The sequence below is a fragment of the Anopheles stephensi genome, chromosome 2 (assembly GCF_013141755.1).
Source record: "Anopheles stephensi strain Indian chromosome 2, UCI_ANSTEP_V1.0, whole genome shotgun sequence".
NCBI lineage: Eukaryota > Metazoa > Arthropoda > Insecta > Diptera > Culicidae > Anopheles > Anopheles stephensi.
Genome location: NC_050202.1, coordinates 201,245 through 228,107, shown reverse-complemented (window position 1 = coordinate 228,107; position 26,863 = coordinate 201,245). Strand labels below are relative to the sequence as shown.

The following is a 26,863-nucleotide window of genomic DNA, read 5'->3' as shown; positions in this document are numbered from 1 at the left end:
CCGCCTCCACCGAAGCCACATAAAAACGCTCTCATTTTTAAGAACCTATGCGCTGGGTGAAGAATATCGCTAATCATCGCTGTGCAGCGATTGTGAGCGGACTCTGCAAACCACAGCAGAAAACAAGCATGCCCGTCCGTGTGGATAAGAGCCGACTGCCGAGCGTTTTCTTACCACTTCGCTCGAAAGCTCTTCACCTTCAATGCCAAACGGTCTTGACCACGGTTACGGCTTCTTGTGGTATTTAATCATCCTATAGCTGTTTGTTTTCGAACGCTCCGAGAGCACAGTTGGAAATGAAAACATATCAATCTTCCAATAGTTTTATTTACCAACACCATACGAAAGATACGCCGGAATGCTCATTTCATTACGATCATTTGCGTTCCCAGGTGCCTTTTTGGGTGAGCCCGCCTAGCGCCTAGCTGCCCGGCCGTCGAATGCCGCCCGATTCTGTCGTTTCATTCACGGAGCTGTGTACGTGACGCAACGTTCAAAGAGACTACCGCACCGTCTGCCATACAGGGTGCAGTGCAGCAACTACTGCCGCAACTACTCAGTGATGTCATTCCAGTGTCTGTCGCTTATGGAGAATTGAGCGATATTTTCATGTGTCCCCTCCATACCAGCAGAAACCGACGGTCGAGCGTAGTTATCCAGTGCTCGATACGTCCGTATTGGCACCAAATCTCTCAGTAAACGGGACGGTACATTTAGCTTCTGCCACAACGATTGTCTCTTAAAAATTGTTTTGCAGAACGTAAATGCACTTCTGACTGCACCGTCAACTGGCCATGCTATACATTGCTATTAGCCACGTGTTTACGCACAGCGTATATATACCACACGGGCGAACATTTCCATCGAACGTGTCATCGAACGATCATCTGGCGATCTGGCGCCATCGCTTTGGGGCGAGTTCAGCTACTGCAGCATTCGTTGAGCGATCTATCTACAATGCGCCGCTCACCGACATGACCCTGCGCCAAAACAAGAATAGCGGTCTCAATATATCGTTGCGTGGGCCGAGGCGCTTGTTAATGTCGTTAGCTCCATTGCACTAAACGCAACACATGAAGCAACTGCAACGTTGTTGAGTGTGCAGGAGAAAACCAGTACAATCAACGGCTACACGAGCCACAGTAAGAACGAATGGTTGAGCAATCGATTCGCGCAAAGTTCTACTGATTCACGGCGCTAGGTCCAAAGTGGATTCGTACAAATACACACATGCTGCATTACGAATATGTTCACCATCAAAAACTTTCTAATTGAAACGAGCATCTTGTTTGAATATTCATTGTAGTAGTATATACTGAAGATAGATACTCATAGGACAAAGAAACCTTTAGTCAGAATTTATTCGAACAATGAGAGAGAGGTAGCTCAATTTTCTTACTATTGTTTCGGAAAAGCAACTTCCCCCGAATGGGCTTCCTTCGGTCGCAGGGGCGATGGCGGATTGTCGAATCAAAACATGCTATCTGGGACCATCCGTCGCCCGCCGCCCGATAACATTTGGTCGATTTCAATTTAAAACGATCGTGGCGAGTTTATTAGTATCAATTGGCGGTGATTACTACAGCGCACGCTTTTTTATGCTTCAGCAGAGGAACTGCACGCGCTGCGAGCATTTCGTCGACGGATGGTTCAGTCTTTTACCCGACACCACGGTTATCTGATGTCAGCCGGTCGCATCGCAAATCGGATATCGCAAGCAGCAATCCCATCAGAGGTAAAGAGCCGTCCCTCGGCTAAGCACGCGTTTGTACGGAATGCAAGGCAATATCATAACAACGGCAAACGTCAAACACTAGTTGACGTGTGATAAAAACCATCCGACACATACTTGCTGCGTATTGCGCATGAACCGTTTCCCACTGGTGCTTGTGCAAAGTTGACCGAAACCACGACCATTGATTTACCCACGTTTGACATTGCAGTAAATTGGTGCGGTCACGTTGAACAGATCACAGTGCAAAACAATACCATTCTTACGCTGGTGTTGTTGCGTTTCTAACAGCTTCTACAAACAATATTCTAGCCAACTATCCTTCGATTTCTTCAAAACTACTGGACAAAGAACCGGTCATCTGCTGCACTGGGCTTCCAACCGAAATGGTGAATTTGTGATACTTGCTCACGAGGGTTTGGCCTGCTAAGGTTTAACACATTTCCTGCCAAGGTTGTGCTTTTATCGAGGTATTTTTGCCCTAGATCCAACCCGTCCGTGCGTGGGGTGGAAAATCTGAACGTAAGACTGAATTCTATTCGTTAAGGCAACTGGCTCGACCCTTAAATTTCGTCGATTTTCTCCATTGCAGCGTAAGTGCAGCTAGTCAGCAGTGCGTATCCCGCCGGACTCGGTCTGATACGTTGCCATGGCAACGATGCTGAAAGCTTTCGGTCGCTTCTTTACGAAGCATCCTTTGGCGGGAAATGGACTCGTGTACGGTACACTGTATGTCGGTGCAGAATTTTCGCAACAAACAATTACGCGAAAATTCTTGGTAGGTATTAAAAACATTAACTATTGGTTAGCAGTCATAAGCAATCATCTTTCTGCTGTATACTCCTTTCAGACCGACCCTCCCCAGGCTATCGATCAACCCACTCTGGCACGATACGCCGTCATGGGCACGTTCATCTATTCGCCAATACTCTACAACTGGTGAGCATTCTTGACCGTACGAACCACTCTCCCGAATGGTTCCATAACTACATGGAAAGTGACAGAACAAATGCACTTCTTAATCAAGCTTTTCTTTTCTAATCACATGTCCAATAAAACAAACAACTCTTCGTTTCCTTTTTCATTTCCACACATCTGTTTTTCTTCAGTTCCAACATCATTCAACCTGCATGCATGTCCACCGATCATTACGTGCCGCCACTGACTAATCAATTGGTACGAAACGAACAAAAGATTTCGAATGCAAACCATCGACACACGCAATCACGTTTTCATTAAGCCATCGCTTGTCAATCATTTCCGCACAAACGAGGATCAAGGATATCGCAGAACTTTACCCGACGAAGGTAATTTATTAACTGAAGAAAATGTTAACTTTAGCCCTAAAGGTTGTGTGTGTTGCCACGGATGTCCAGGATACTAGGGGGATGCTAAGAATTTGCGCATTGAACAATTGAGCCGCTTTCATTAGGTCCTATCTATTTTCAGGTACAAATGGTTGGATAAAACCTTCCCCGGCACTGCCAAACGAATCATCGTGAAGAAACTACTGCTGGATCAGTTTGTGTTAACTCCACCACTGCTAGTTATATTCTTTACCGGTTTGTGCAACATCTTGCTCCTAAGTGTTGCAACATCTGAACATTGTAGTTTTCCTCATTTTTCCCCTTTCAGGAATGTCCCTAATGGAACAACAATCGTCAATCACCGAAGAGTGCCGTCAAAAGTTTGTGCCCACTTTCGCGCGATCTTGCCTGTTCTGGATTCCTGCGCAAACACTCAACTTTGTCCTCGTGCCTCCAAAGTTTCGAGTCGTCTATGTCGGTTCCTGTGCCTTTGCCTGGGTGAACATTTTGTGCTGGGTTAAACGCCAGAAAATGTTAGGCTCGAACTAGCCAGTTCTGCCAGTTCTTGTCACTACGTTACTCTAGCATCTTATAACGATTACGAGCTCATTGTTAAAAGCAAGACACAGCGTTAGAATGTTGGCGCTTAGCTAGGAAAACCAAAGTCAGACACGTTTCAGTCAATCAATCTCGTAGAATACGGCCACACAGGGCATGCATTTTATGCTGTTAAAATAATAACATAAGTTACCGCGTAAACGATGGAACTATATTCATGGCCGTTCTTTTTTCAATTAGATACAATAAAGTCATCGACAGATCAAGTAATTGCCGGCATGAATTACAAACCTAACAGGCAAATGGTTCGAGTTCGAGTCCGTTTCCGAGCTACCGGAGAAACATTATTCGTATTGGTTTAACCGGCTCAAAATCTTAAGCCAACGTTCGTTCTACATCAACTAGCATATTGTAAATAATGAATCCGACGTGCTAGTCAGTTCTGTCCATTTTCTCAGCAGTGTTGCTCCTTTTCCCACTTTCTTGTTCTGGAAGCCACACACGCCAGGCCTGACCACGTAAGTGGGAACGGCACACTAATATTAGCCACGATTTATAAAAATATTTCACACCATTCTTCTGCGCTCACCGTCCACCTTCTCGATGCTATTCACCCACCATGCTCGGTAAATTAATACAATTCCAGCACAGACCATAGTGCGCGTGGAACGGTTTGCTGGGCTGTCTTAATGCCACACGGCTGCCCTGAGGTATGCACGTGAGAAGCGAAGAACCTTACGGTAATGCAGCCGAGAGCTGGACTTCGACAACGCATTTCGCTGTTGTATACAAAACTGAAAAATTGATTATAAACAAATGATTTTACTCGATCGTATTTCGCTCTCATCACCTTTCACACACGAGAGCGAGTTGATACGGCCGTGTAGAATGCGCACAAGAAATTCCATCCTTATGTGCACAATGTCGAATAATACCAACGAAGCTTATCCTTGCGAATTACGATCGGTTTCCACATTCTTCGAGTTTAGTCGAGTGTCCAACTAAAAAAGTGATAGAGATACAATACTTTTACACCACTTTTCCGGCTGCGTTTTGTGTGCTCATGGATGTACCCGGTCAGCATCTCGCCTCAGTGAGTAGTACTTCCACACCCGCTACCCTGCTTTTCCGCCCGTCCAGTCAGACGTATATTGTGTATAATAAAAAATTTAGAATAACAAAAACAACACAGCTTCCAGTCGAGCTCGATCGCTTAGAAAATCCCACTACACCAACAAATACGATCGTCTAGCTCGATCAACAAAGCAGCAGAGTCCCGGGAAGGCGTACGAATGAGATGAACCTATGCACAGGCTCGACGGTGAGCAGTGCGTAAACCCAGAGATGTACGATTTATTTAACGATCGAGCGGACGATGGACGCGTGTATTTAGCGCCTCGACCCCGCGTGCCCTTACGTACCCACCTTAATTCACGCACACGCATGGTTTATGTACAGAGAGAGAGAAAGGTAGTTTGTCGTAAAACGCGCCGCATGGCACAGTTACCCCCCCCCCCCCCCCCCCACAAGAGACCCCACGCATTTTCCGCTGACCAATCGCAACATTATTATGGGCGAAAATAAATTCCCACCCTCACCCGAACGCCATTTCCCGCCATACCACAGCTCAAGAAAACGTGCTACAATCCATTGAAAATGTTTGGTTAAACAACGTAATAGTAGTGCGACTCAAGGGAAGGAAATGTACATATTTTCGTTTTTACGCCTTCATTCCGAAGCAGCACGGTGGCTTGATGATGTTATAGTGTGGTTTGGACCGTATTTCGTCAACCGGCTCAATAAAAATCAACCACGTAAGCTTCGAACACGTGTCAGGTTAAGGATACAGATCGATGAACTGAAAACAAACTAATTTTTCGACAAACTGCAACACGTGTTCTATATATGTTCCACCGTTTCTTCTACTATCACCTTGTCCCTGGGGCACCATCTTAGCCCATCCAGCAATCGTAACATTTCAGGGCTGCCCCCAAGAATAGAGGTACAGCAAAAAGGCGTCGTAACGTGGAATGGTGCATAATACCGTTGCGCCGCGTGCCAGTAAAGCGGCCGCCTGGTCATTCTTACCAACGCAAAATGCTGCCCAGGTTCAGGTGGTGTGCTTATAACAGATCAATGCACAATTCACTAATTGTTACAACTAACGGCTTGCTCCATTACCATTGTCTTTAATGAAAATGCAAAAATGTGCTGCTCTGGTCTGATTCTATTTTGTAATTCGTTTCGTACAAATCTAACACTGACCCCATCATAAAATAACCGCAATGGATGTTCTACCTTAACCTTTTTGCGCAATGGTGTTGCATCTGCAGTACTTTGTAGTGAAATAAAAAAGGTAAACACTCGCTAGCTATCGGCAATTCAACCTTAGGTCAACAACTCACTGAGAGATAATTGATTTTTCAGAGCTTATCGGTATGCAAAAAACAAGCCTATGCCTAAAGCATTGTCTAGCATTTAAAGCATAACGTATGGACATTATATTGTCTTCGGTCGTTTTTACTGCTAGTACGCCGTTGCTTCTTTCTAAGTTCGTTCACTCTATCTTTCCCGCACATAAAAATTTTTACTAACAAATTCTACCGGATCATGCCCAGTAATGGTTTCTTTGTGGACTTTGTTGTCGCCATACTCGCAGAATTGATAAGGATTCCTGCCAGGGACCGCTCCACTCCTGTGTTGTCTAGCCCACCATACATGTCCCCAGTTATGCGTCTCAGAGAAAAACATGCTCAACACGACCTAATGCTTTTGCAATAACAGCTAGCACAACATGCAGCCGGAACCGCAATAATTTAATATACATCTTTGCGAGCTTCGTCCGCGACCCCTAAAGACCATGCCCGACTGACAGCTACCGCCCCGAACGTACGGACGGTAGAAAGGTAGAAAGCTATAAAAAGCCGCCAACAACATTTCATTCAAATTACTTGGTCCGCAGCGGATCCCCTGATAACAACGACATATCACCGTGCTGGAGCCAAGGCGGAAGCATCCTTACACATTACACCCCACCCTGTTTTGTGTTGTTAGTGTTCGGAACTGTAAAAATCAACAGCTGATTGCTAGAACGGTGCTACCACAACTGACCTTTACTTAGTGATTCTCCCATTTTTCGTTATTTGGCGTGACGTTCAGTCGCGTTCCATCGCTACTTGAGTGAAGTGTAAACCGATCCAGTTCCCATCGTGTCTGCGTTGTTTCCACCAGTGTACCGAGATGGCACACGAAGAGACCACCACTTTCTTCGATTGGGCTTCAAGCCAGGGTGTTTCCTTTTGGGAAGTCATGGCTCGCAACTTTACACAACATGGTCCCGTCGGCCCGATGCAAACACCCGGCAGTGTACTGCTGTCAGCAGACGAAAACCGTCTCGATATACTCATATCGCCCACACAGTTTGGATTACTCTCTGGATTGGTATTGTTCCTATTTCTGAGGCACAAAATAACGCGATGGAGAGAGGAGCACAGCCACCTGAAAGTGACCAACAACGATGACGTACGCCGTGCAGTCTTTACATTCCTAACGTTTCTTGAGTTCTTAGCGATTTCACCGCTTTTGCTCACTATTCTACTCGTCTTCCAAGTTTACCGCATTGCAATACAGACAGTATTGCGACACCGCCATGGGAAACATTTCAAAGGTTTGCTGGATGGTGCAGACGTAGTTTGGGCAATTGAGGATCAAAACTCCCGTGGCATGATTAACATTATGGCCAATGTAGAGGAGCCCTTTACGGACTGGGCATCAGTTGACGGTTCCACGAGTGCAGGCATTCTGTTGACTTTGCGCAAACGTATATCCGCGCGGCTGATGCGCAACTATCAACCACATCCAAAAATGTTCTGGAAGCGCAGCGTCGAGCTCGGCTACTACTTTTGGTCCGACCAATCCGAACTTACCGTAGAGGACTACATTCGCTACATGGACACTGTTCCCCTCCAAGCGGGGCTACACTTCATCGAAGAACACCAATTACGAACTTTGCTCAGCAAAATTAACAATCGGCAGCTTCCGGCAAACCATTCCGCCTCGTGGGAAGTTCTCGTTGGCAAGCAACCTTTGTTTGATGAGAAACGAAACATGCTTAAGTATCCTGTACGTATGATAATCCCGCAAAACTACTTACCAGTAGCATCGACCAGTGGGAGCTCTGTAACGTTCCGATTTTCGCCATTTTCCGCTAGATCCTGTTTCGTGTTCATCACTCACTAGGAGATGGGGTGGCCTTGATGCGTTTGCTGCTGGAAGCGATTGTCGATAAGGAGGTACCATCACGCTGGAAGCATCTGTCTAAGCTGAAGGTCATGAACATCAACTACATTTTAAAGCAGCAAAAAGCTGCAAACCATCACCGGTTAGCTGTGGGGGACACATTCTTCCAGCGTGTGCGGAAAATTCTTCCCTCTGCGTCAGAGCTGGCAGCGCAGAGGGACAAGCTTGTCCGAATAATCTGGACAATTTACACGGCTCCTGCTTTCTTCCATGATGTATCGCGCCGTCAGGCAGACAACAATTGTATACATGCATCACAGATGGCCAATGACAAGGTTGTAAGCTGGATACACGAAGATCACAACAGTGGCACAAGCTGGGTTGAGATTATCAAACGCACCAAGCGACTCATCCCAGGGACTAGGTTCTCGGACGTTTTTCTCACTGCTCTGTCGTCCAGCTTGGAAGCTTACTTCAACAAGCAAACAAGTACACCTCCGAAAAATCTCACCGTTGTGCTTCCAGCAAGAATAGAAAAAGAAAGTACGTTGCTGCATATAACACGTATTTGCCTGTTTCGTTTTACCATTACATTTCCATTTGCAGCACCGCACTTAAGGCTACACAATCGTTTTTCGGTAGCGCTTCAGACGCTGCCGATAGCTCCCCGTATACAGATGAACGATTCAAACAGACATTATGCTTTTTCCAAACGTATTCGAGCGGTTAAAAGATATTCGGACAGCTTACGCTCTTCATCCGACTATTTGGTAAGTAGCATCACGCGATGAATAGTTTTCGTTAATGGGGGGCCACCGATACACTGCTGTTTTTATCTCATTCTCAGATCAATTATTGGATCATGTCAAAAATGACATGTCTTTTTCCGGAAGCTATACTGCGAAAAATTCTGAAAAGCGCACACAGCACACTGGCGATCTCGAACCTTCCAGGACCCCAGCAGTTGCCTCGCATTCAGGGCAGAGAACTGAAAAACCTCAGTTTTTTCATTCCCAACCTTGGCACCACCGCCGTTGGAATTACGCTTCTTACGTACGGTGGTAAACTCCAGCTTGGAATACTAGCTGATCGTGCAGTTATTCGTACTGAGGACGAAGCCCACAGCATTCTCATGGGAACAATCGAAGAGATCGAGCGAATGAGTCAGTTACTGGAGGAAATGTAATTGCCTACATTACGTGGTTTACACATTATGCCTGATTTACTGGTATAAGCAATAAATAACTTTACATTTGCAGAAAAGCAAAAGCAAATTAGCTGCCTTTCTTCTTAGATCTACCACTAGACCACTCATTAATGATTAGTAATGACTAATTTGCTAGGCAGTTGTGTTGTTACATTTCTTTCTTATCATAAATTACCCTGTTATGTTATATCAAATAATGTGACGCTATATTTTCATAGTTTCCGCAGTTGGATTAAACAAAACAATTGCTTGCAGCGTCGTATATGCGTTACGCCACAATCTATTGCCACTACCCCCACTTGTCGAAAAAACGGTACAACCGCTTTACGACAAGCTATTTTTTCGGCTATTTTTTTTTTTTCTTCTTTACAAACTACTCTCAATTACACATATCAGACTATCCATTGGCATAATGATTAGCATACCACTTATAACCAATCTGGTTGACTTACTTTCGTTTAAAGCACTTTTCAAACATGTGTGACTAAAAGGATAAAGAGACCACTCTTAAAAGAGATAACAAACAGAGGCAAGATGTAATTTTTTTTAAACATACCTGGATAGCTGAGAGTAGTCTGAGCTGTGCGAGGGAATACATATCTGGTATTACCGCTCTGCGTGACATATGTGATGTGTTTTTCTAAGGAGCATATTACGATAACGCTTCATCATTCCCAGTAACATCAATTGAATGAGGAAACCGATCGAAACATGCTCCAGCGATTCCTGTTAACTAATTGATTGTTAATTACAACACTCTTAAGCCAATCGGTTGAACGGATTCCACATGTCCTACGTTAAACATTAATAAATGATCATGATGCATGATAAAACGTTTGAATACATTTCTTTGATAGGAACTACACAGTAAGATCTAGACCGGGCGTCGGTTGAACTTTTTCGAAACAAAACATATAGCCAAAATAACTAACGACAAAAACCAACAGAAAGAAATATATCGAGAACACAGGAGATGAACAATGATTCCAGCAGTTTTCCCCGATATGATCTACTCGACCTCAAGCAACCACATGTGTCGTATGCCTCATTGCGGAGCACGCCGCCCCTATCGCAAACGTCTTTCTAAATCCTCGAGTAAACGACGGCTTTGCGCCATGGGACAGTCACTGATCACTAGAGTTTGGTATTCGTTTAAACGCTTAAAATACAACGGGGTAGGTAAGCGGAGGAGGTAATTTACAGACTTTTAGTAATGTTGTTAAATATTCTTTTCCCCCACCAGGTTTCTAGGTCGAATGGCTTGAAATCGACTAGCAGCGGATTGGGTGGTTCGTTGTAATACACTGTCGATGTGCTTGATGCTGCAGAAGATACGGACGATGTACTGCTGTTGGATGATAACGAACAATGCGATCCTAAAAAGGTACACAAACGTTAAAATAGGAATAAAAATCACAAATGGTGAGAGCTAGCCTTACCCGTACTGTCAGGCGATCCAGGTACATCGTAAGGATTAGCAGCGACTACCATATTCCATGCTGTAAGCAAACCAATGTTTTTCTTAGTATATCTTAAACAAACTGTTCCACAAACAGGACCCGTCCTACCAACCAAAAAGGTTGTTGAGTAGCTATGTTACAAATATTGTCCATGAAATTTGAAAAGTGCACCGTAAGCCAAGCATATGTTTAATGTGCTGGTTGGCAGGAGGCTTTGAGTCGATCAATGAATGCTGGGTTGGTTGGCTGCATACTATTAAATACGTACAGTCATTGATGTATTTGATGAGCTCTTCGTGCTGCGGGCTGGCTTTCTGTTCATACGATTGCTGTTGTTGTTGCTGTTGCGCTTTCAGATATTGCACTGCAGCAGATTTTGTGGACGCTTGGAATACAGGTCGAGGTACACTGCAACAGAAAAGAAAACAGATATGTAAGACAAATAGTATGACCACAGTGTTTGAACAGATCCATACTCGCACAAAGTAACTTTAAATATTTATTTCACAAGATCTGTACCCTCCCTTTGGCAGATTATGGCCATTTTCAGAGAGAGAGAGAGAGAGAGAGAGAGAGAGAGACTAAAAGGGTGGAATACGAGATTTTTTTTTGTGATGGTAAAAGCACATAACACAAGCACATAATAAAAGCCTTTCCTTATATTGGCTCATTTGTCTTCCGTGTTTGTGTATCTCTGATTTTCACAGGTCTGTTTTATGCATTCAGCATCAGTCTGTTTTATGAAGATAACACAATGCTATTTGTTCATCCCGAAATCAGGGTACCGATCCCGTCGCCAACGAGGTACGAATGCTTGAAACATATGAACGTGAATGATAGGGAGGAAAGATAAGCGGATAACGTTTGTATTTAGACTATATACAACGCCACAATTAAGGCTGAGAATGCATGTGAACAATCTTCACTGTAAAGGTCAATGGTGCAATGTATCTACCATTTTCGTTTATTAAGTCCCAAAAGGTTCACCATACAACGGCAACAAGCAGCAGTTCTCTTATGATCAATGTTGATGGAACACTGCCTCACGAAGCCACATTTTGTTTACACATACTTTGTGTTTCGCGATGTAAAAATACCTTGGATGCAATCCAATGCAACTTTGAACTTCACTCACTTGCTGCGAAACATGATGATCATCATCAACCAGCCCTCCACTAGAGGAAACAAGGCAATTGACGATCATGATAATTGTAATAGTCTTTACATACACACATCGTTCATCAAAATGGGCCACGTTCGGGAGCCTTGTCAAACAAATCAATGAACAGATTTCACTCCATTTTACCACAAACGCCTTATCACTTGCTTATGCTTTCAGCACCATAAACAACCTCTTAAGATGTTGCCGTTAGCAACTGCAAACGAATCAGCAAATTGATTTACAATGGATGCTGGGTCCTTACCAAAGCGGAAGATATATTTGAACATATGAATCCCAAACGAATCCGTCCCGGGACTGGCGTGGTAAAAATAATCCTGTCAATCATTTTCCATGCTGCTTTTAACTGCTTTGCAGAAGGAATGTTATGTAAAAACTGTTCTCTTAGCGTATAACCACGTGACAGCCATACGGATGCCGGTCGTGCAACTTGGCAGGGGATGTTGAGCATTTTTCAACCTAGCATACATTCTTCCTATTGATTTTTCATGCTCGAGCAAACGATTGTGAGTAGCCGTTGCAGCAACAATCGAACCTGAATTAAAGAAAAAAAAACTTGACCTAGCATGGAAACCACGTGTAGCATTTGTTTCGCCTGTACGGTTAATAACCGAATTGAAACGCTAGTTCACCGAACATGTGAATTAAATTAGCACCTCGCCACCGTTCCAGAAAGAACCGAATCTGAGACACTTACTGCCACGGAGTACATGGTCCATGTCGGTTCATTACATAATTCCGCACAGAGAGCACCATCAGAATGTTCCTTAAAAGACAGTTCTTAGTTCCAATGCATTTGCCCACTGTCGTCCTCTTCCTTCCATCAACCGTTCCACACAGCACGGCCCACGGTTCGAGAGTTGTTATGTAAACTTCTGCGAATCTTACACTCACCTGAATTCACTCGCTATATCACATTCCTTTCGGCCCAAATCGCGAAACAATTCATATTTTTCGTAGTTTTGTGGTATTCCTGCGGTCACAAATGAGAAAGCACATCAAAATAATTCTACTTTTTGCTAAAATCACGTTTCCGTTGCTTTTAGGCACCGATTCTATTGCACAACATTGCCTCAGCTGCAAAATCGCTGTTTAATTTACACACGTGTTCTTCCTACGCTTACCTCGTCTTGTTTTTGCCACCAATTTACTAGGTCCCTTTGATACCGTATACATGTTTTGTGCCGTTCACGTTTATCACAAATAAACTTTTGCTAACAATTTCAATTCAAACAAAAATCCCTCCACGAAAACAACCCACTTCGACCGCATCGACCGAACCTGCCCAAGTGACAATTTCATTTGGAAGATTCTGTCCGTGCACTGCCAAGGCAACCAGGGACCCAAATAACAACCCAGCTGCTTCACACATTCGCTCACGATAACACAAGATGAGGAAATAATAATAAGTTTAATCATTCATTTATTCGTTAACAGTGCTAAGCTTCATTTATTTTTAGCATTTTTTTCTTTTAGACTTCCTAATCCTATCGAGATTCATTATTACACTAGAAATGGGACTGGTTAGATTCGTAAACTTTTTCTTTGATTTATTGGATGTCTATTGTAGATGCGTTCATATTTCTTCATGACTTCAGGGGATAGCTGCACTGGGGCTTTCGGGATACGTATACAATCGAACTGACTAATCAAATTGTTATCTATTTCGTAGCTTTTTCTTATTTCGTTCGCTGATCTATGAAACTCCATTTGATCAGTTTCTAGTTCGACAATACTAGAGCAATTACTTGGTTCTAACGTGTGTGCGTTACGCGGTCCACTGCCCAAAACTGGAGTTGATGTAATAAATCTATTTTCAGTTTCACCTCTCCGAGTTTGCGGTGCACTTGATTCATTTAAATATCCATTCTCGTGCTCTACCAGCTCTTGTACGATGCGATGCGATGCTTGACCATTCTCCGTGTGGCGCTCATGCAAGGATTCCATAGTTTGCCGTAAAGTCCAAGCAATTTTAATCACTATAGTCACAACGATTGCGCTTATCCATTCCACCAATTCCATACTTTGCTCGATGCGTGCGTTCCCGCTTGGTTTGTTTTATCTACTGGAGAAACATATCGCGTTTCGTTTTAAAATGACCTCAACAACAACAAATCCGGAATTGATTATAACAGCAATAGTTACCTGCTTCATAGACAATGTATGCGATGCGCATCTTAGGGTAACATTTTGAATGCCTTATATTTTCGAAACTCACTGCTGCAAGATATCCAAAATCTTTTCATGTACCTCTCGAGCGATTACAGTATACCTGCGAAACATTATGCTCGTTATAACAGTCCAACCAAAAAAACTTTTAATGTTTTACAGGTAGGCCTTATTTTAACGACATGACATTTCATGTGTTTTTACCCGCCAAATAACAATAAAGATGCAGATGCCGTTGGGTTTTTCAAGCGTGGGGCAAATCAGTTGAAGCGTGAAAGCAAAATCAGGGGAGAAGAAATTTTGACAGCACAATTCCGGAATTATTCCAACCAAAATTACTTTAGGGCTCAATAGCTAATGGTTAAATAATCAATGGTTAAGCAAGAACGCTTTATTTTGCTACGTGGGACCGTTGGTTGAAATGAATTTTGACCATTGATTTATTCCACTGTGACCGTCAAGTGTCAAACCAGGTTGTTTAGATTATGCCGCTAAAAGTGGGCAATACCGAAAACATGGAAAACCAAACAAATTTGACAAAAAAGCCTGAGATATTAACCACCACTGTTACAGACCCGTTCAGCAATCAAGAATATCTCCAAAGAAAGCTGTATTTTTTACTGGAACATCTTAAGAAAATGCACAGCGATCTCCCAGAGTAAGTAAATGGCTTCTCCGTAGTGTTGACGCTGCTGCAATGTCTTCATAAGCATTTCATTGCTAGACAATATCAGATGAGAATATCTTACGACCTATTAGCCGGCCTTGCCAACTCCTTGCTAAACGATACGATCTTTGAAATCGTCAAAGGGTTGATGGAGATTCAGCACGTGACTGAGGCACATTTGATGCAAGTTCGAGAGAAGGTTGAGAATGACCATCAGCGTAGGTTGAGGTGGAACGGTACCGGTGCAGGTTCCATTTTAATAATATCGATCTTTTTCTTTATTTATTTCAGTGGAGGTGAAACAATGGGAGTCGAAAATACAGGATCCCGAAGAGCTGGAACACATTATTGCACTGATGAAAATTAAACATGGAAAGAATATGAAAGATACCGACATGAAATTAGTACTCCATCTAGACCAAAAAGTGAAAGATCAGCAATCCACTCTTGAGAAGGCTGGAGTGCCCGGATTCTATGTAACAGACAACCCGAAGGAGATCAATATCCAGATGTATCTATTAGACTTCATTCTTCGGCTTAGTAGACTTAAATTTGAGTCGAACAAATAGCATTCGGAGGAAGGCGAATAATTCATAGCGGTTGCTGAAATCAATTCCATAACAGGTAACAGTTACATTTACCTAACTAACACAATCACCAAGAAATGTGTTGCGTACTTACCACGCGTTAGGCGATGCTGGTGTGCGTGTGTTCTCGATCAAGACCGGTAATTGGTGGTAGTGGACATTAATTATTCATCACACACTGTACAAATTCCACCACTGTTGTATGCGTACGAACGGACACCGGCTAATTTATGCTTAGTTCCGTCACATGTTCCTGGAGGTGTATGAATAAACAAAAATGCGCAATCTGTCAAGCGAATTGCACTTGATAGCCCTCCGTTTTGTGGATGTTTAAATAATTAAGGCGTGATCAAATTGTTTCAGCGATCAGCTGATTCTGTATCGCAATTCTATGCGTTTTCTTTCATACATGACAGACGAATCCTCCGCATAGGTAAACACAGGGTGATTGACCTCCCATCGTAACCTTCTTCAAATCCATTTAAACCAATCAAAAACACCACACTGGCTTTTAAGTGGCCTTCACTTGTTGACCTCGAAAACAAGGTCATACCTCAATGTCGGTGTTAAAGGACACCAGAATAAAGGTCTCGTTTCAGGCTTTCCAAAAAGTCCACTTTCACTCCAGTCCGTCCACTGGAAAGGGGTGAAATTGCGGCTGGAAATAAAATTTGAATGAAATTCGCCTTTAAACTTTACTCGCGTGCCCGTTATCATCATCACGAGCAAGGTATTGCCCCGACAGCGACGGGAAGTCTTGAATCACCGCCAAGCCAAGCGTTGCGTGAAAAGCGGAGTGAGCGCAGCAAGGAAGAGGCACGAGACAAAGACGAACCACGCCGGTAATTGTCCATGCGCACAATCTATTGCTTGCGCTAAGCTATGCCTTGATCTTGAATGGCCACCCTATTATTTGCAAACATTTTTGAAAGATTCTCATGTAAGAATGTCGACATTGTACCATCAATAAGTGATGCGCTAAGGATTAGACCACATGTTCTGTGGGTACAAAGTGGCAGGGTGTTTTCTACGACGCAATAAGAGCAATTTTTGCAAAGGAGCAGTGAATTGGTGAATTTTGATTGGCTTTGATTATCTCAAGAATGGACCCATGTTGCACTCTCCCAGCTAACTCCCAATCCCACCAAACATCAGGTGCTCACCGAAAAACACCAGCATCTTCTTCTTCAAAAAAAAAAAAAAACGCTCGTTTAGTGTTGAACACGATTTTTTGCGCACACTCTTACGACCGCTCCAACACTAATGTAGCCGACGTGCACATCTAGGCGTTGTCTGACAGACACAAAAGCGCACAGCTGGCACCACCCGAGATAACCTTCTCGCCACTTATCGGTCGGGAATTTTGCAAATCATCCTATTTTGCCATCCTAGTTTTGTGACGTTAAATTGTGTAATGAAGTCATGCGATCACTTGGTATCCAAAAGGATTCTGCCGTCAGCTAAGTCTAAGAAGTTAAAAAAAACTTTAATACAGTTTTTTAAAGAGAGAGAGAGGCATAAATCATTGTTAATGTAAACTAATTATACTTCTAAAACTTTATTCATTTGGGTGTTACTATGTTGAACCAGTACTCGATATGTGATTGTACTTGCAGTGTACGATCCGAAAAGCTTTTTTGAATTTGAACGAATTGAAGGCCGGCATGGGTGATATTTGCATACAAAGCACGTGTTGTGAAGACAATGGGTCAAAAATGTAACATAATTTTGCCTCTGATCTATACATTAACTTGGACACATTTTTCTAATCGTGTTTGTCTTGTGTCAACCAATCTCATCAGATGAATGTTGCGAACGTTGAAACTGAGTGAGATTTGATTGAGAAGCATACCATTTCAGCATTTTATTGAATCATCTATTATCTAAACACGTTTGACATCTTAAGCACTTATTATCTTATTACTACGGGCTGCGCCAGTACGCAGCAGCCACCAACACGTTTTCTTATTATCAGCACAACTAAAACTAACATCACGTATCAAGTCGCCTCGCATCGATTCATCTAATCTCTTCACGATCCAATTTTTAAACGTAAGAAAGACAACGCTTTATGAAACCGTTATCAGCGATCACCCATCAGGCGAGAAATCAGGACGATCTTTCCCTCTTGCCGAGAATGAATACTATACATTGTTTCACCCCAGCTAGCCCGAAATGCTTCAGCAGAAAATGCCACCACCTTCGTTCTCTATGACGTATTGCCGAACGTACTGCACCTGATCCTTGCTCAATCCCAGTAGATCGGCCTCCTCTTCGAACTGCTTTAATCCGGACACACCAATGAGATATCCGTTCAGACGAGCAGCTACATGTGAGGTGTGCAGCAATTCCGGCGTCAATCCGATGCCCTTCGCCAGATCGCTATGACCCTGAAGGCGATACTTTTGGTGGTAACTAGACGAAGAACACAAAAAAGGATCATCAAACATAAATATCTTTTTAAGGCAGTGAGAGCAAATCTATGGACATTGGAGGCACAGGCAGGCGATAGCGCGTTAACATTTCTTCTAATACATGCCAAGAAAAGTGCATCTACCATCTGTAGTGGTGATAGTTTCGCGCATTGATTGCCGAACGCAACTTGCTCAATGTTGATGCACGCTTTCGCACCGTCCTCGTAGAAGCCGAGCTGACACTGAACTTGCGAGCCGCGAGTGTGCGACCGTGAAAGTGTAATGGCCGTTTTGTGACCCACATAAAATACTCACTTTTCGGCAGGATAGAAGGGGCCTGCTGGGGCAATTTCGGTGATGATCTGCTCCGGTGATCGCTTAATCTGTTCCTGCTCCCGGCTTGCAGCGGCGATCTGGCGTTGCTCCTCGCTGTGATAAAGTATGAGCGACATGTACTGGCGCTTCATGCGAGTTGTCAAACCGTACTCGTGATTGTTCCAAAACAAATCCAGCAGATCAATGTAGCTGATCTTCGCCGGATCAAAATCAATCTCGATGACTTCCGTGTGATCACCCCTGTTAAGAGTACGCACAACATACCCATTAAAACCATTGAAGAGGGCACAATTGAAGAACATTATTGCACAGATTGTACCTACATTTTCTTGTAGGTAGGACACTCGGCAGTGCCCCCCGCATAACCGACTCGTGTACGCAGAACACCTTTAGTGGCTCCGAAGAGCGAGTCACATCCCCAAAAGCAACCCATGCCGAAGGTAGCCTTCTCAAAAGGCGTGTCTACCTGGTGCAAGGGTTGCTGCGGAATGTGCTCCAGCCGCTCTGCTGGACCGGTTGCGTGTTCCTGCAGGAGAATAACCATCGCACAAACAGAGGAATTACTATTGCACTTTCGGAATGTCTGCAGGGTTTAGCTTAATCCTACTTACCGTAGCTACCATGTTGAATATGTTAGGAAAGAAGATGAGCCAGAGCAGATGATCTGGTCGAGTGCTGTACGGTCGCTTGGTTCAAGCAGTGAAATGTTTATGATGCCACTTGCTCTCGCGAGCGCGATTTATATACGTCTCGTCTGGCTCCGTCTTGTGCTAAAACAAACCGGTCCACTTGCAATACTCACACAACATATTGCTTAGCGTCGTGATAAGGGCGCCCTGTCGTTACACGATGTTGTCTTATTATAGCAGCATGAATATACTTGTTCGGATGTGTGCGTACTGCTTTAATGCTGTTGTAGGTTCGCATAAACGAGAGGGTCACAACTGTAGCCCAATTAAACAAAAAACTAAACTAAAATGTATCATTCAAAGTCTGAACCACAAGATTCAATGTGTAGCATCTTCAATGATCTATTAGCTTTTAACACATAGCTCTGCTTAACACGATATTATTCTGGCAAACAGACTATTCCCATGCCACCCGAAAATTATGTGTATAATACACAGTGTGTATTGCACACACACAATCAATCGCAAAAACAGTATACTCTATCTCAAATGATGTCACATCGTTCGTATCATCGTAACGCTAAACAATATATTGTGTGAGTATTGCAAGTGGACCGGTTTGTTTTAGCACAAGACGGAGCCAGACGAGACGTATATAAATCGCGCTCGCGAGAGCAAGTGGCATCATAAACATTTCACTGCTTGAACCAAGCGACCGTACAGCACTCGACCAGATCATCTGCTCTGGCTCATCTTCTTTCCTAACATATTCAACATGGTAGCTACGGTAAGTAGGATTAAGCTAAACCCTGCAGACATTCCGAAAGTGCAATAGTAATTCCTCTGTTTGTGCGATGGTTATTCTCCTGCAGGAACACGCAACCGGTCCAGCAGAGCGGCTGGAGCACATTCCGCAGCAACCCTTGCACCAGGTAGACACGCCTTTTGAGAAGGCTACCTTCGGCATGGGTTGCTTTTGGGGATGTGACTCGCTCTTCGGAGCCACTAAAGGTGTTCTGCGTACACGAGTCGGTTATGCGGGGGGCACTGCCGAGTGTCCTACCTACAAGAAAATGTAGGTACAATCTGTGCAATAATGTTCTTCAATTGTGCCCTCTTCAATGGTTTTAATGGGTATGTTGTGCGTACTCTTAACAGGGGTGATCACACGGAAGTCATCGAGATTGATTTTGATCCGGCGAAGATCAGCTACATTGATCTGCTGGATTTGTTTTGGAACAATCACGAGTACGGTTTGACAACTCGCATGAAGCGCCAGTACATGTCGCTCATACTTTATCACAGCGAGGAGCAACGCCAGATCGCCGCTGCAAGCCGGGAGCAGGAACAGATTAAGCGATCACCGGAGCAGATCATCACCGAAATTGCCCCAGCAGGCCCCTTCTATCCTGCCGAAAAGTGAGTATTTTATGTGGGTCACAAAAGGCCATTACACTTTCACGGTCGCACACTCGCGGCTCGCAAGTTCAGTGTCAGCTCGGCTTCTACGAGGACGGTGCGAAAGCGTGCATCAACATTGAGCAAGTTGCGTTCGGCAATCAATGCGCGAAACTATCACCACTACAGATGGTAGATGCACTTTTCTTGGCATGTATTAGAAGAAATGTTAACGCGCTATCGCCTGCCTGTGCCTCCAATGTCCATAGATTTGCTCTCACTGCCTTAAAAAGATATTTATGTTTGATGATCCTTTTTTGTGTTCTTCGTCTAGTTACCACCAAAAGTATCGCCTTCAGGGTCATAGCGATCTGGCGAAGGGCATCGGATTGACGCCGGAATTGCTGCACACCTCACATGTAGCTGCTCGTCTGAACGGATATCTCATTGGTGTGTCCGGATTAAAGCAGTTCGAAGAGGAGGCCGATCTACTGGGATTGAGCAAGGATCAGGTGCAGTACGTTCGGCAATACGTCATAGATAACGAAGGTGGTGGCATTTTCTGCTGAAGCATTTCGGGCTAGTTGGGGTGAAACAATGTATAGTATTCATGCTCGGCAAGAGGGAAAGATCGTCCTGATTTCTCGCCTGATGGGTGATCGCTGATAACGGTTTCATAAAGCGTTGTCTTTCTTACGTTTAAAAATTGGATCGTGAAGAGATTAGATGAATCGATGCGAGGCGACTTGATACGTGATGTTAGTTTTAGTTGTGCTGATAATAAGAAAACGTGTTGGTGGCTGCTGCGTACTGGCGCAGCCCGTAGTAATAAGATAATAAGTGCTTAAGATGTCAAACGTGTTTAGATAATAGATGATTCAATAAAATGCTGAAATGGTATGCTTCTCAATCAAATCTCACTCAGTTTCAACGTTCGCAACATTCATCTGATGAGATTGGTTGACACAAGACAAACACGATTAGAAAAATGTGTCCAAGTTAATGTATAGATCACAGGCAAAATTATGTTACATTTTTGACCCATTGTCTTCACAACACGTGCTTTGTATGCAAATATCACCCATGCCGGCCTTCAATTCGTTCAAATTCAAAAAAGCTTTTCGGATCGTACACTGCAAGTACAATCACATATCGAGTACTGGTTCAACATAGTAACACCCAAATGAATAAAGTTTTAGAAGTATAATTAGTTTACATTAACAATGATTTATGCCTCTCTCTCTCTTTAAAAAACTGTATTAAAGTTTTTTTTTAACTTCTTAGACTTAGCTGACGGCAGAATCCTTTTGGATACCGAGTGATCGCATGACTTCATTACACAATTTAACGTCACAAAACTAGGATGGCAAAATAGGATGATTTGCAAAATTCCCGACCGATAAGTGGCGAGAAGGTTATCTCGGGTGGTGCCAGCTGTGCGCTTTTGTGTCTGTCAGACAACGCCTAGATGTGCACGTCGGCTACATTAGTGTTGGAGCGGTCGTAAGAGTGTGCGCAAAAAATCGTGTTCAACACTAAACGAGCGTTTTTTTTTTTTTTTTGAAGAAGAAGAAGATGCTGGTGTTTTTCGGTGAGCACCTGATGTTTGGCGGGATTGGGAGTTAGCTGGGAGAGTGCAACATGGGTCCATTCTTGAGATAATCAAAGCCAATCAAAATTCACCAATTCACTGCTCCTTTGCAAAAATTGCTCTTATTGCGTCGTAGAAAACACCCTGCCACTTTGTACCCACAGAACATGTGGCCTAATCCTTAGCGCATCACTTATTGATGGTACAATGTCGACATTCTTACATGAGAATCTTTCAAAAATGTTTGCAAATAATAGGGTGGCCATTCAAGATCAAGGCATAGCTTAGCGCAAGCAATAGATTGTGCGCATGGGCAATTACCGGCGTGGTTCGTCTTTGTCTCGTGCCTCTTCCTTGCTGCGCTCACTCCGCTTTTCACGCAACGCTTGGCTTGGCGGTGATTCAAGACTTCCCGTCGCTGTCGGGGCAATACCTTGCTCGTGATGATGATAACGGGCAGCGAGTAAAGTTTAAAGGCGAATTTCATTCAAATTTTATTTCCAGCCGCAATTTCACCCCTTTCCAGTGGACGGACTGGAGTGAAAGTGGACTTTTTGGAAAGCCTGAAACGAGACCTTTATTCTGGTGTCCTTTAACACCGACATTGAGGTATGACCTTGTTTTCGAGGTCAACAAGTGAAGGCCACTTAAAAGCCAGTGTGGTGTTTTTGATTGGTTTAAATGGATTTGAAGAAGGTTACGATGGGAGGTCAATCACCCTGTGTTTACCTATGCGGAGAATACGTCTGCCATGTATGAAAGAAAACGCACAGAATTGCGATACAGAATCAGCTGATCACTGAAACAATTTGATCACGCCTTAATTATTTAAACATCCACAAAACGGAGGGCTATCAAGTGCAATTCGCTTGACAGATTGCGCATTTTTGTTTATTCATACACCTCCAGGAACATGTGACGGAACTAAGCATAAATTAGCCGCTGACCGGAATTCCACCAACATATCAGATCGCATACAGCCTACAGTAGTGGGGGATTGTGTGCAGTGTGTGGTGAATAATCGATGTTCACCACCACTAATTAACGATGTTCATCGGTAATTCGGATTTCGAGCATACCATCAGTATCGTCTAACGTCGTACCGTCTAACGTCTGATAATCACGCATGCGCCGTGGTGGTTGTATTAGCTACGATTGATATCACGTACCCCATTTGCTAGCCCAGAGTCTATTTGACAGACAATTCCGACACAAACTGTCAGTCTGCATTACATCGTTGTTTACGTTCCTCTTCCTAGCAGAAAAGATTTGCACAATCTTCGGAGCGTTATCGCATAGTTAATGAAATATTAAATAAGTTCAGCCAGGAAAACAGTGCCTTTTACAAAATGTGCAAATGCATTGCTGGAACCTGCGTCTGCTGGTAAGACAAACATCAAACAAACTGCTGTTATTGGCTTTGCGAATGAATTGCACAGCATCCTATCTTAAGTAGTAATGACCCACCGAATTAGACGCTCATTTATAATCCTATCTCTTTGTCTCGCTATGCTTGTTCCTACTGATAGCAATATATATGAGAATCTATGGTATTCATTCGTAAAACTTTCCAATTAAAAGTATTGCATTTCCGCTGTATCCAATGTATTATTCGAACTCTGGTGCAGATCTGGTGGTTTGTGATTAAATGCTAAGTATGTTTATTCGTGTTCGTGATATGCAGAAACAAATCTATCTTACGAATTAAATTACAATCACGATTTCTTTTATCTCTAATTTTTATACAGCTGCTGCCAATGCGCTATGAGCGTATTCATCTCGCTTCTGACCGTCTTTATACTGGTGGCTGTAGCGGTCGCTTTGGGAATATACTTTGGATTGCTGAACGTCGATGATACAGCACCGGATGTTTCCAATTTTGTCCACAAAACTGGCGATTCCATTAAGGACAGCATTAAAAACAAGTTTAATTAGTGGACTTTTTTGCTGCATGGTTGCTTATTTCTGAACCATTTAAATCACAATAATGAATCTCAAAATAATATTTTTATGCGTTACATCCGGGTGTACAGTGGATGAATATTGCCCGGTAATGTAAGCAAAGGAATTCGTACAAATAATGTGCTTTATTCGTCTATACATCAATATGTCAACCATTCAAACAAATTGCTAAAATATGCTCAGGAAACATTCATACCATTGACGGAATGCATCTCAGCTTGTTCAAGGTAAGTCTTTACAAAAATCAAACCGTGTTAATTTTTGCACGATGCCTTGGCATACTACGCGTTACGAACGAGACATGGCGGGACTGAAAATTCATCTAAAACATCTGTATCAATGCAATATGCATTTATGTGCAACATGTATTCCCATTGTAACGATGAAAGCATGTTAGCGATGCATGTGTAATCATTAATTATTACCCAATATTTACCGATATATATATATATATATATATATATATATATATATATATATATATATATATATATCGAATCATCAACCATCAAGGACTTCCTCGGTTACCTCAATAAAGGAATCGTGATGGGCCTGCGAATAACAATGTTATGCGTGGAAAAGCGAAGATTCGACACGTTCAATAAATAGGACGTTTGGACTGTTTTCAAATCTTCTGTGTTCAAAAACCACTGAATAACAAGCAACAAAAGGAAGTGTGTTTCCCACAGGGGATGGATTTACTCACCCTCTCTGTCGGTATATTGAATTAAACATGTATGTCGATGGCTGCGACCACATACATGTATAGCTGTGGAAGGAATTCCTTTGTAGTGGTGCTCCGGTTGAGGAAAATGTGTGTGCGATCGTGTGGTCGCGTCAACATTGAATTTAATTGCAAGTCGTTCGGCTAGATCGACAGACGTGGTTTTAAGCGTTCGTTTAAAAAGTGTGTAAGTTGTTTGACAAGTACGCCAACAATGTGTCACTGCGGAACAATCATTGTCTGGTAATTATGCACACATCCATCGTTCGTTGGGTGAAATATTTGTGGAATGATCGAAAAGACAGTAAATACCGATCGTTAGCAATACCGTGCACGGGGGAAGGTCGACTCGATTCACGTTGGAAAAGAGTGAAAAGAAACGATTTGCTAGCTAGATAGAGCAGCGTTTGTGTTCATTACTCCGTTTTTTTGTTACACTTCAAACGCCTTGTTAAGATGAGACGTGGCCACAGTATTAAATATTATAAGTTAAGCGTTGTGCCTACCGCAATGTTTGCACCGTTCCAACCCTGGTAACAAAATCGTAATGCTTTCTCGCTCTATCTTAGTAACAAGTAAACCTACCAAAGCGAGAAGGGATGATGATTTTGTCACCGGGGAAGGTTATGCCTTTTTAGGTTTGCAAAATATGGACTTTTTATTAAATGGAGAATTACATTGGCACATTACAAATTGGGCACTAAAACCAATTTTGCGTACAGCATGCACACAGGAAAAGCGGGTAAATGAGTGTAACAATAGATGTACTATTTCACACGATTCCAAAACATACGCACACACACGCGCCTACAAAACAGCTACATAAAAACAAAGAAACATGCGGAAATGATCTATAACGTGTATGAGGTGGACATGACTCACGGTTTAGCTTGAAGCTACTGCTTTGGTGAATCTCGTATGATTCTTTGCTTTCTGTTTTTTTTTTTTATAGCTGCATTCTATTTGCCATCGCCATTGCGGTTGCTATTTACTATGGAGTTATTCATGTCGACGAGAACGCTTCCGATACAATCAAGGAGACAGGATCAAAAATAAAGCATTCCATTAAAGATGGCTTAAAGAAACTAGGCGAGGATTGAATCGACGTTAGTGCTGCCGGAGCTGTAACATGCAGAACTAAAGCCACCTGAAATGCAACGCCACTCGTAACCAAATACGTGCCAGCTAATGAGAATCGAAGCATTTGCTCCACTATATACAAACAGATGAATCTATTCTATTAACGTGCGACATACCTCGTGGGGAAGTACTACAATGCGTATATGGATCTGGAAATCTCTGCCGTGTGCTAATTTATTCATTCGCTTTTTGTAACAGTTTTTAGTCATGAGTTTTTGAAAACAAAGCATCACTCCTACTTCTAATATTTAGTCGAAGCGTTACATGTAGAACTGCTACGGATGACATGACTTCCTATGTAGACTCCATAAATGCGATCTGTGTGTTAAAAAACGCACAACACAATCTTAGTATGCCTTGGGTAACGCAAATGGTTCACCAACAGTGGTTCAGATGGATTCAGTGCAAGATTCCGAAATTCGAAGTGTTTCTTGGTTGTGGTAAGTTAGTAACTTCCTATTTTTGTTCAACAGAGTAAAATAAGTTTTCTTCTATGTCCTTCAGTGCAATATCGTTGCTGCTAGTCGTTTTGCTTATGTTGACAAGTGTAGTACTTAACATCTATTTGTGGATTCGTCTATCGAATGTGTTACGGCAATGATGGTGGTACACTTTACACACGGGAAGTAGAAGAATACGCGATTTATTGAACAAACGCAAATGAGAGGCCATACATAGGGAAGATTGTAACCTAAAACGCCAGTTTCTTCATTAGCAGGTACATATGCTGGTCGATCTCAAAACCATGCAGATTGTTTGCATCGCCTTGTAACCTCATCAATAGACCACCGAACGAAACGTATGCAGACAACCTATTGGAAGATTCTGTCTGGGAGTCATCCCCCTCGATCCTGTACACTTTTCCGAACATAACGTACTCGAAGCTATCGGCGCGAGATCCTTCTATTTCTGCAGCATTGTACTCCATGCTAGCTGTAAGAGAAAAACCATAGAGCAAACTTTGTCATTTTTACGCCAGTTTATGATTCTCTACCAACTTACCTGCTGTGCCATCTTCATGCAGTGTAGTCGTTAGAACTAGACGAAATTTGTCGCCTAATTCTAATGGATACAGCCAAGAGTTGATGTCCAGTATAAGATCCATTTTGAACGATTCTGATTCACAGTGAAGCCGACTGACCCTGTCGAATTTTTTCCCTTCCGGGTCCATGTCTTTCACGTTGAAAATGTCTTCGAAGAGTATTCCGGACATTATGTGCTCAGCGAAGTGTGCGCGGCCCTTACGATCTTGAGGTTATGATGACCTGCTTGGTGAAGTTTTTCTCCTGTAGGAATAAAGCTTGTTGAGGTATGAGGTGGTAGAAATATAATGTTAGAATCGCTTCGCCAAAGTTTATGCAGTAGCTTACAATTAAACCCTTCGTATTTAAACGTGCTCTTCCCGGTTCCGTGTTGCGTAGCGGTGCTGGTTTGTTTATTTGATGCCATTTAGACATTTTGACAGTTTAATTTATGCAGAACACATCCGACTTTACTGTGGTATCCGTTCATGGCGTGGATGACAGAATAATGTTTAAGAACCATTCATAATTTTACATACGA

At 43.0% G+C, this 26,863-nt stretch overlaps 7 protein-coding genes across 17 annotated transcripts; 4 read left to right on the top strand and 3 right to left on the bottom strand.

Annotated features, from left to right (window-relative positions):
- The first annotated feature begins 1,244 nt into the window (after positions 1 to 1,244).
- Positions 1,245 to 3,900, top strand: LOC118503364 (mpv17-like protein). Of its 4 annotated transcripts, XR_004905179.1 has the most exons (7): positions 1,245 to 1,735; positions 1,944 to 2,254; positions 2,325 to 2,510; positions 2,583 to 2,671; positions 2,842 to 3,039; positions 3,182 to 3,294; positions 3,368 to 3,900. XR_004905179.1 is itself a non-coding variant. In XM_036036559.1 (6 exons), exons 3-6 carry the CDS (start codon positions 2,382 to 2,384, stop codon positions 3,586 to 3,588), a joined length of 552 nt encoding a protein of 183 aa, XP_035892452.1. In that variant the 5' UTR covers positions 1,382 to 1,735; positions 2,045 to 2,254; positions 2,325 to 2,381; the 3' UTR covers positions 3,589 to 3,900. The 4 variants fall into 4 exon arrangements, 3 of the variants coding, with proteins under 3 accessions (XP_035892452.1, XP_035892453.1, XP_035892451.1); XM_036036559.1 differs by lacking the exon at positions 2,842 to 3,039 and having other exon boundaries at positions 1,382 to 1,735; positions 2,045 to 2,254; XM_036036560.1 differs by lacking the exon at positions 2,842 to 3,039 and having other exon boundaries at positions 1,382 to 1,735; positions 2,024 to 2,254.
- A 2,605-nt stretch (positions 3,901 to 6,505) lies between these two features.
- Positions 6,506 to 9,105, top strand: LOC118503342. The gene is made up of 4 exons (XM_036036511.1): positions 6,506 to 7,719; positions 7,809 to 8,379; positions 8,443 to 8,606; positions 8,684 to 9,105. The coding sequence occupies exons 1-4, from the start codon at positions 6,838 to 6,840 to the stop codon at positions 9,020 to 9,022; spliced, it is 1,956 nt and encodes a 651-aa protein (XP_035892404.1). The 5' UTR covers positions 6,506 to 6,837; the 3' UTR covers positions 9,023 to 9,105.
- Positions 9,106 to 9,227: 122 nt separating this feature from the next.
- On the bottom strand, positions 9,228 to 13,748 carry LOC118503360. Of its 3 annotated transcripts, none has more exons than XM_036036552.1 (5): positions 13,510 to 13,748; positions 12,578 to 12,656; positions 10,772 to 10,911; positions 10,483 to 10,542; positions 9,228 to 10,419 (listed from the first exon to the last, which is right to left on the bottom strand). In XM_036036552.1, exons 1-5 carry the CDS (start codon positions 13,703 to 13,705, stop codon positions 10,241 to 10,243), a joined length of 654 nt encoding a protein of 217 aa, XP_035892445.1. In that variant the 5' UTR covers positions 13,706 to 13,748; the 3' UTR covers positions 9,228 to 10,240. The 3 variants fall into 3 exon arrangements, with proteins under 3 accessions (XP_035892445.1, XP_035892446.1, XP_035892447.1); XM_036036553.1 differs by lacking the exon at positions 13,510 to 13,748 and adding an exon at positions 12,808 to 13,503; XM_036036554.1 differs by lacking the exons at positions 12,578 to 12,656; positions 13,510 to 13,748 and adding an exon at positions 12,381 to 12,427.
- A 548-nt stretch (positions 13,749 to 14,296) lies between these two features.
- LOC118503362 (gonadal protein gdl) lies at positions 14,297 to 26,102 on the top strand. Of its 5 annotated transcripts, XR_004905175.1 has the most exons (5): positions 14,297 to 14,510; positions 14,577 to 14,737; positions 14,811 to 15,143; positions 23,223 to 23,663; positions 25,113 to 25,646. XR_004905175.1 is itself a non-coding variant. In XM_036036555.1 (3 exons), the coding sequence occupies exons 1-3, from the start codon at positions 14,338 to 14,340 to the stop codon at positions 15,086 to 15,088; spliced, it is 612 nt and encodes a 203-aa protein (XP_035892448.1). In that variant the 5' UTR covers positions 14,298 to 14,337; the 3' UTR covers positions 15,089 to 15,425. The 5 variants fall into 5 exon arrangements, 1 of the variants encoding a protein (XP_035892448.1); XR_004905177.1 differs by lacking the exon at positions 14,577 to 14,737 and having other exon boundaries at positions 14,300 to 14,510; XR_004905176.1 differs by lacking the exons at positions 14,297 to 14,510; positions 14,577 to 14,737; positions 14,811 to 15,143 and adding exons at positions 22,675 to 22,858; positions 25,805 to 26,102 and having other exon boundaries at positions 25,113 to 25,740.
- Positions 16,873 to 18,972, bottom strand: LOC118503358 (peptide methionine sulfoxide reductase-like). The gene is made up of 4 exons (XM_036036550.1): positions 18,468 to 18,972; positions 18,180 to 18,382; positions 17,836 to 18,096; positions 16,873 to 17,521 (listed from the first exon to the last, which is right to left on the bottom strand). The coding sequence occupies exons 1-4, from the start codon at positions 18,477 to 18,479 to the stop codon at positions 17,287 to 17,289; spliced, it is 711 nt and encodes a 236-aa protein (XP_035892443.1). The 5' UTR covers positions 18,480 to 18,972; the 3' UTR covers positions 16,873 to 17,286.
- On the top strand, positions 19,048 to 20,860 carry LOC118503359 (peptide methionine sulfoxide reductase-like). Its single transcript, XM_036036551.1, has 4 exons — positions 19,048 to 19,272; positions 19,358 to 19,560; positions 19,644 to 19,904; positions 20,218 to 20,860. The coding sequence occupies exons 1-4, from the start codon at positions 19,261 to 19,263 to the stop codon at positions 20,450 to 20,452; spliced, it is 711 nt and encodes a 236-aa protein (XP_035892444.1). The 5' UTR covers positions 19,048 to 19,260; the 3' UTR covers positions 20,453 to 20,860.
- On the bottom strand, positions 25,919 to 26,810 carry LOC118503365 (DNA-directed RNA polymerases I, II, and III subunit RPABC3). 2 transcript variants are annotated; one of them, XM_036036562.1, is made up of 3 exons: positions 26,671 to 26,810; positions 26,303 to 26,586; positions 25,919 to 26,233 (listed from the first exon to the last, which is right to left on the bottom strand). In XM_036036562.1, exons 2-3 carry the CDS (start codon positions 26,511 to 26,513, stop codon positions 25,992 to 25,994), a joined length of 453 nt encoding a protein of 150 aa, XP_035892455.1. In that variant the 5' UTR covers positions 26,514 to 26,586; positions 26,671 to 26,810; the 3' UTR covers positions 25,919 to 25,991. The 2 variants fall into 2 exon arrangements, with proteins under 2 accessions (XP_035892455.1, XP_035892454.1); XM_036036561.1 differs by having other exon boundaries at positions 26,303 to 26,600; positions 26,671 to 26,782.
- Positions 26,811 to 26,863: the final 53 nt, after the last annotated feature.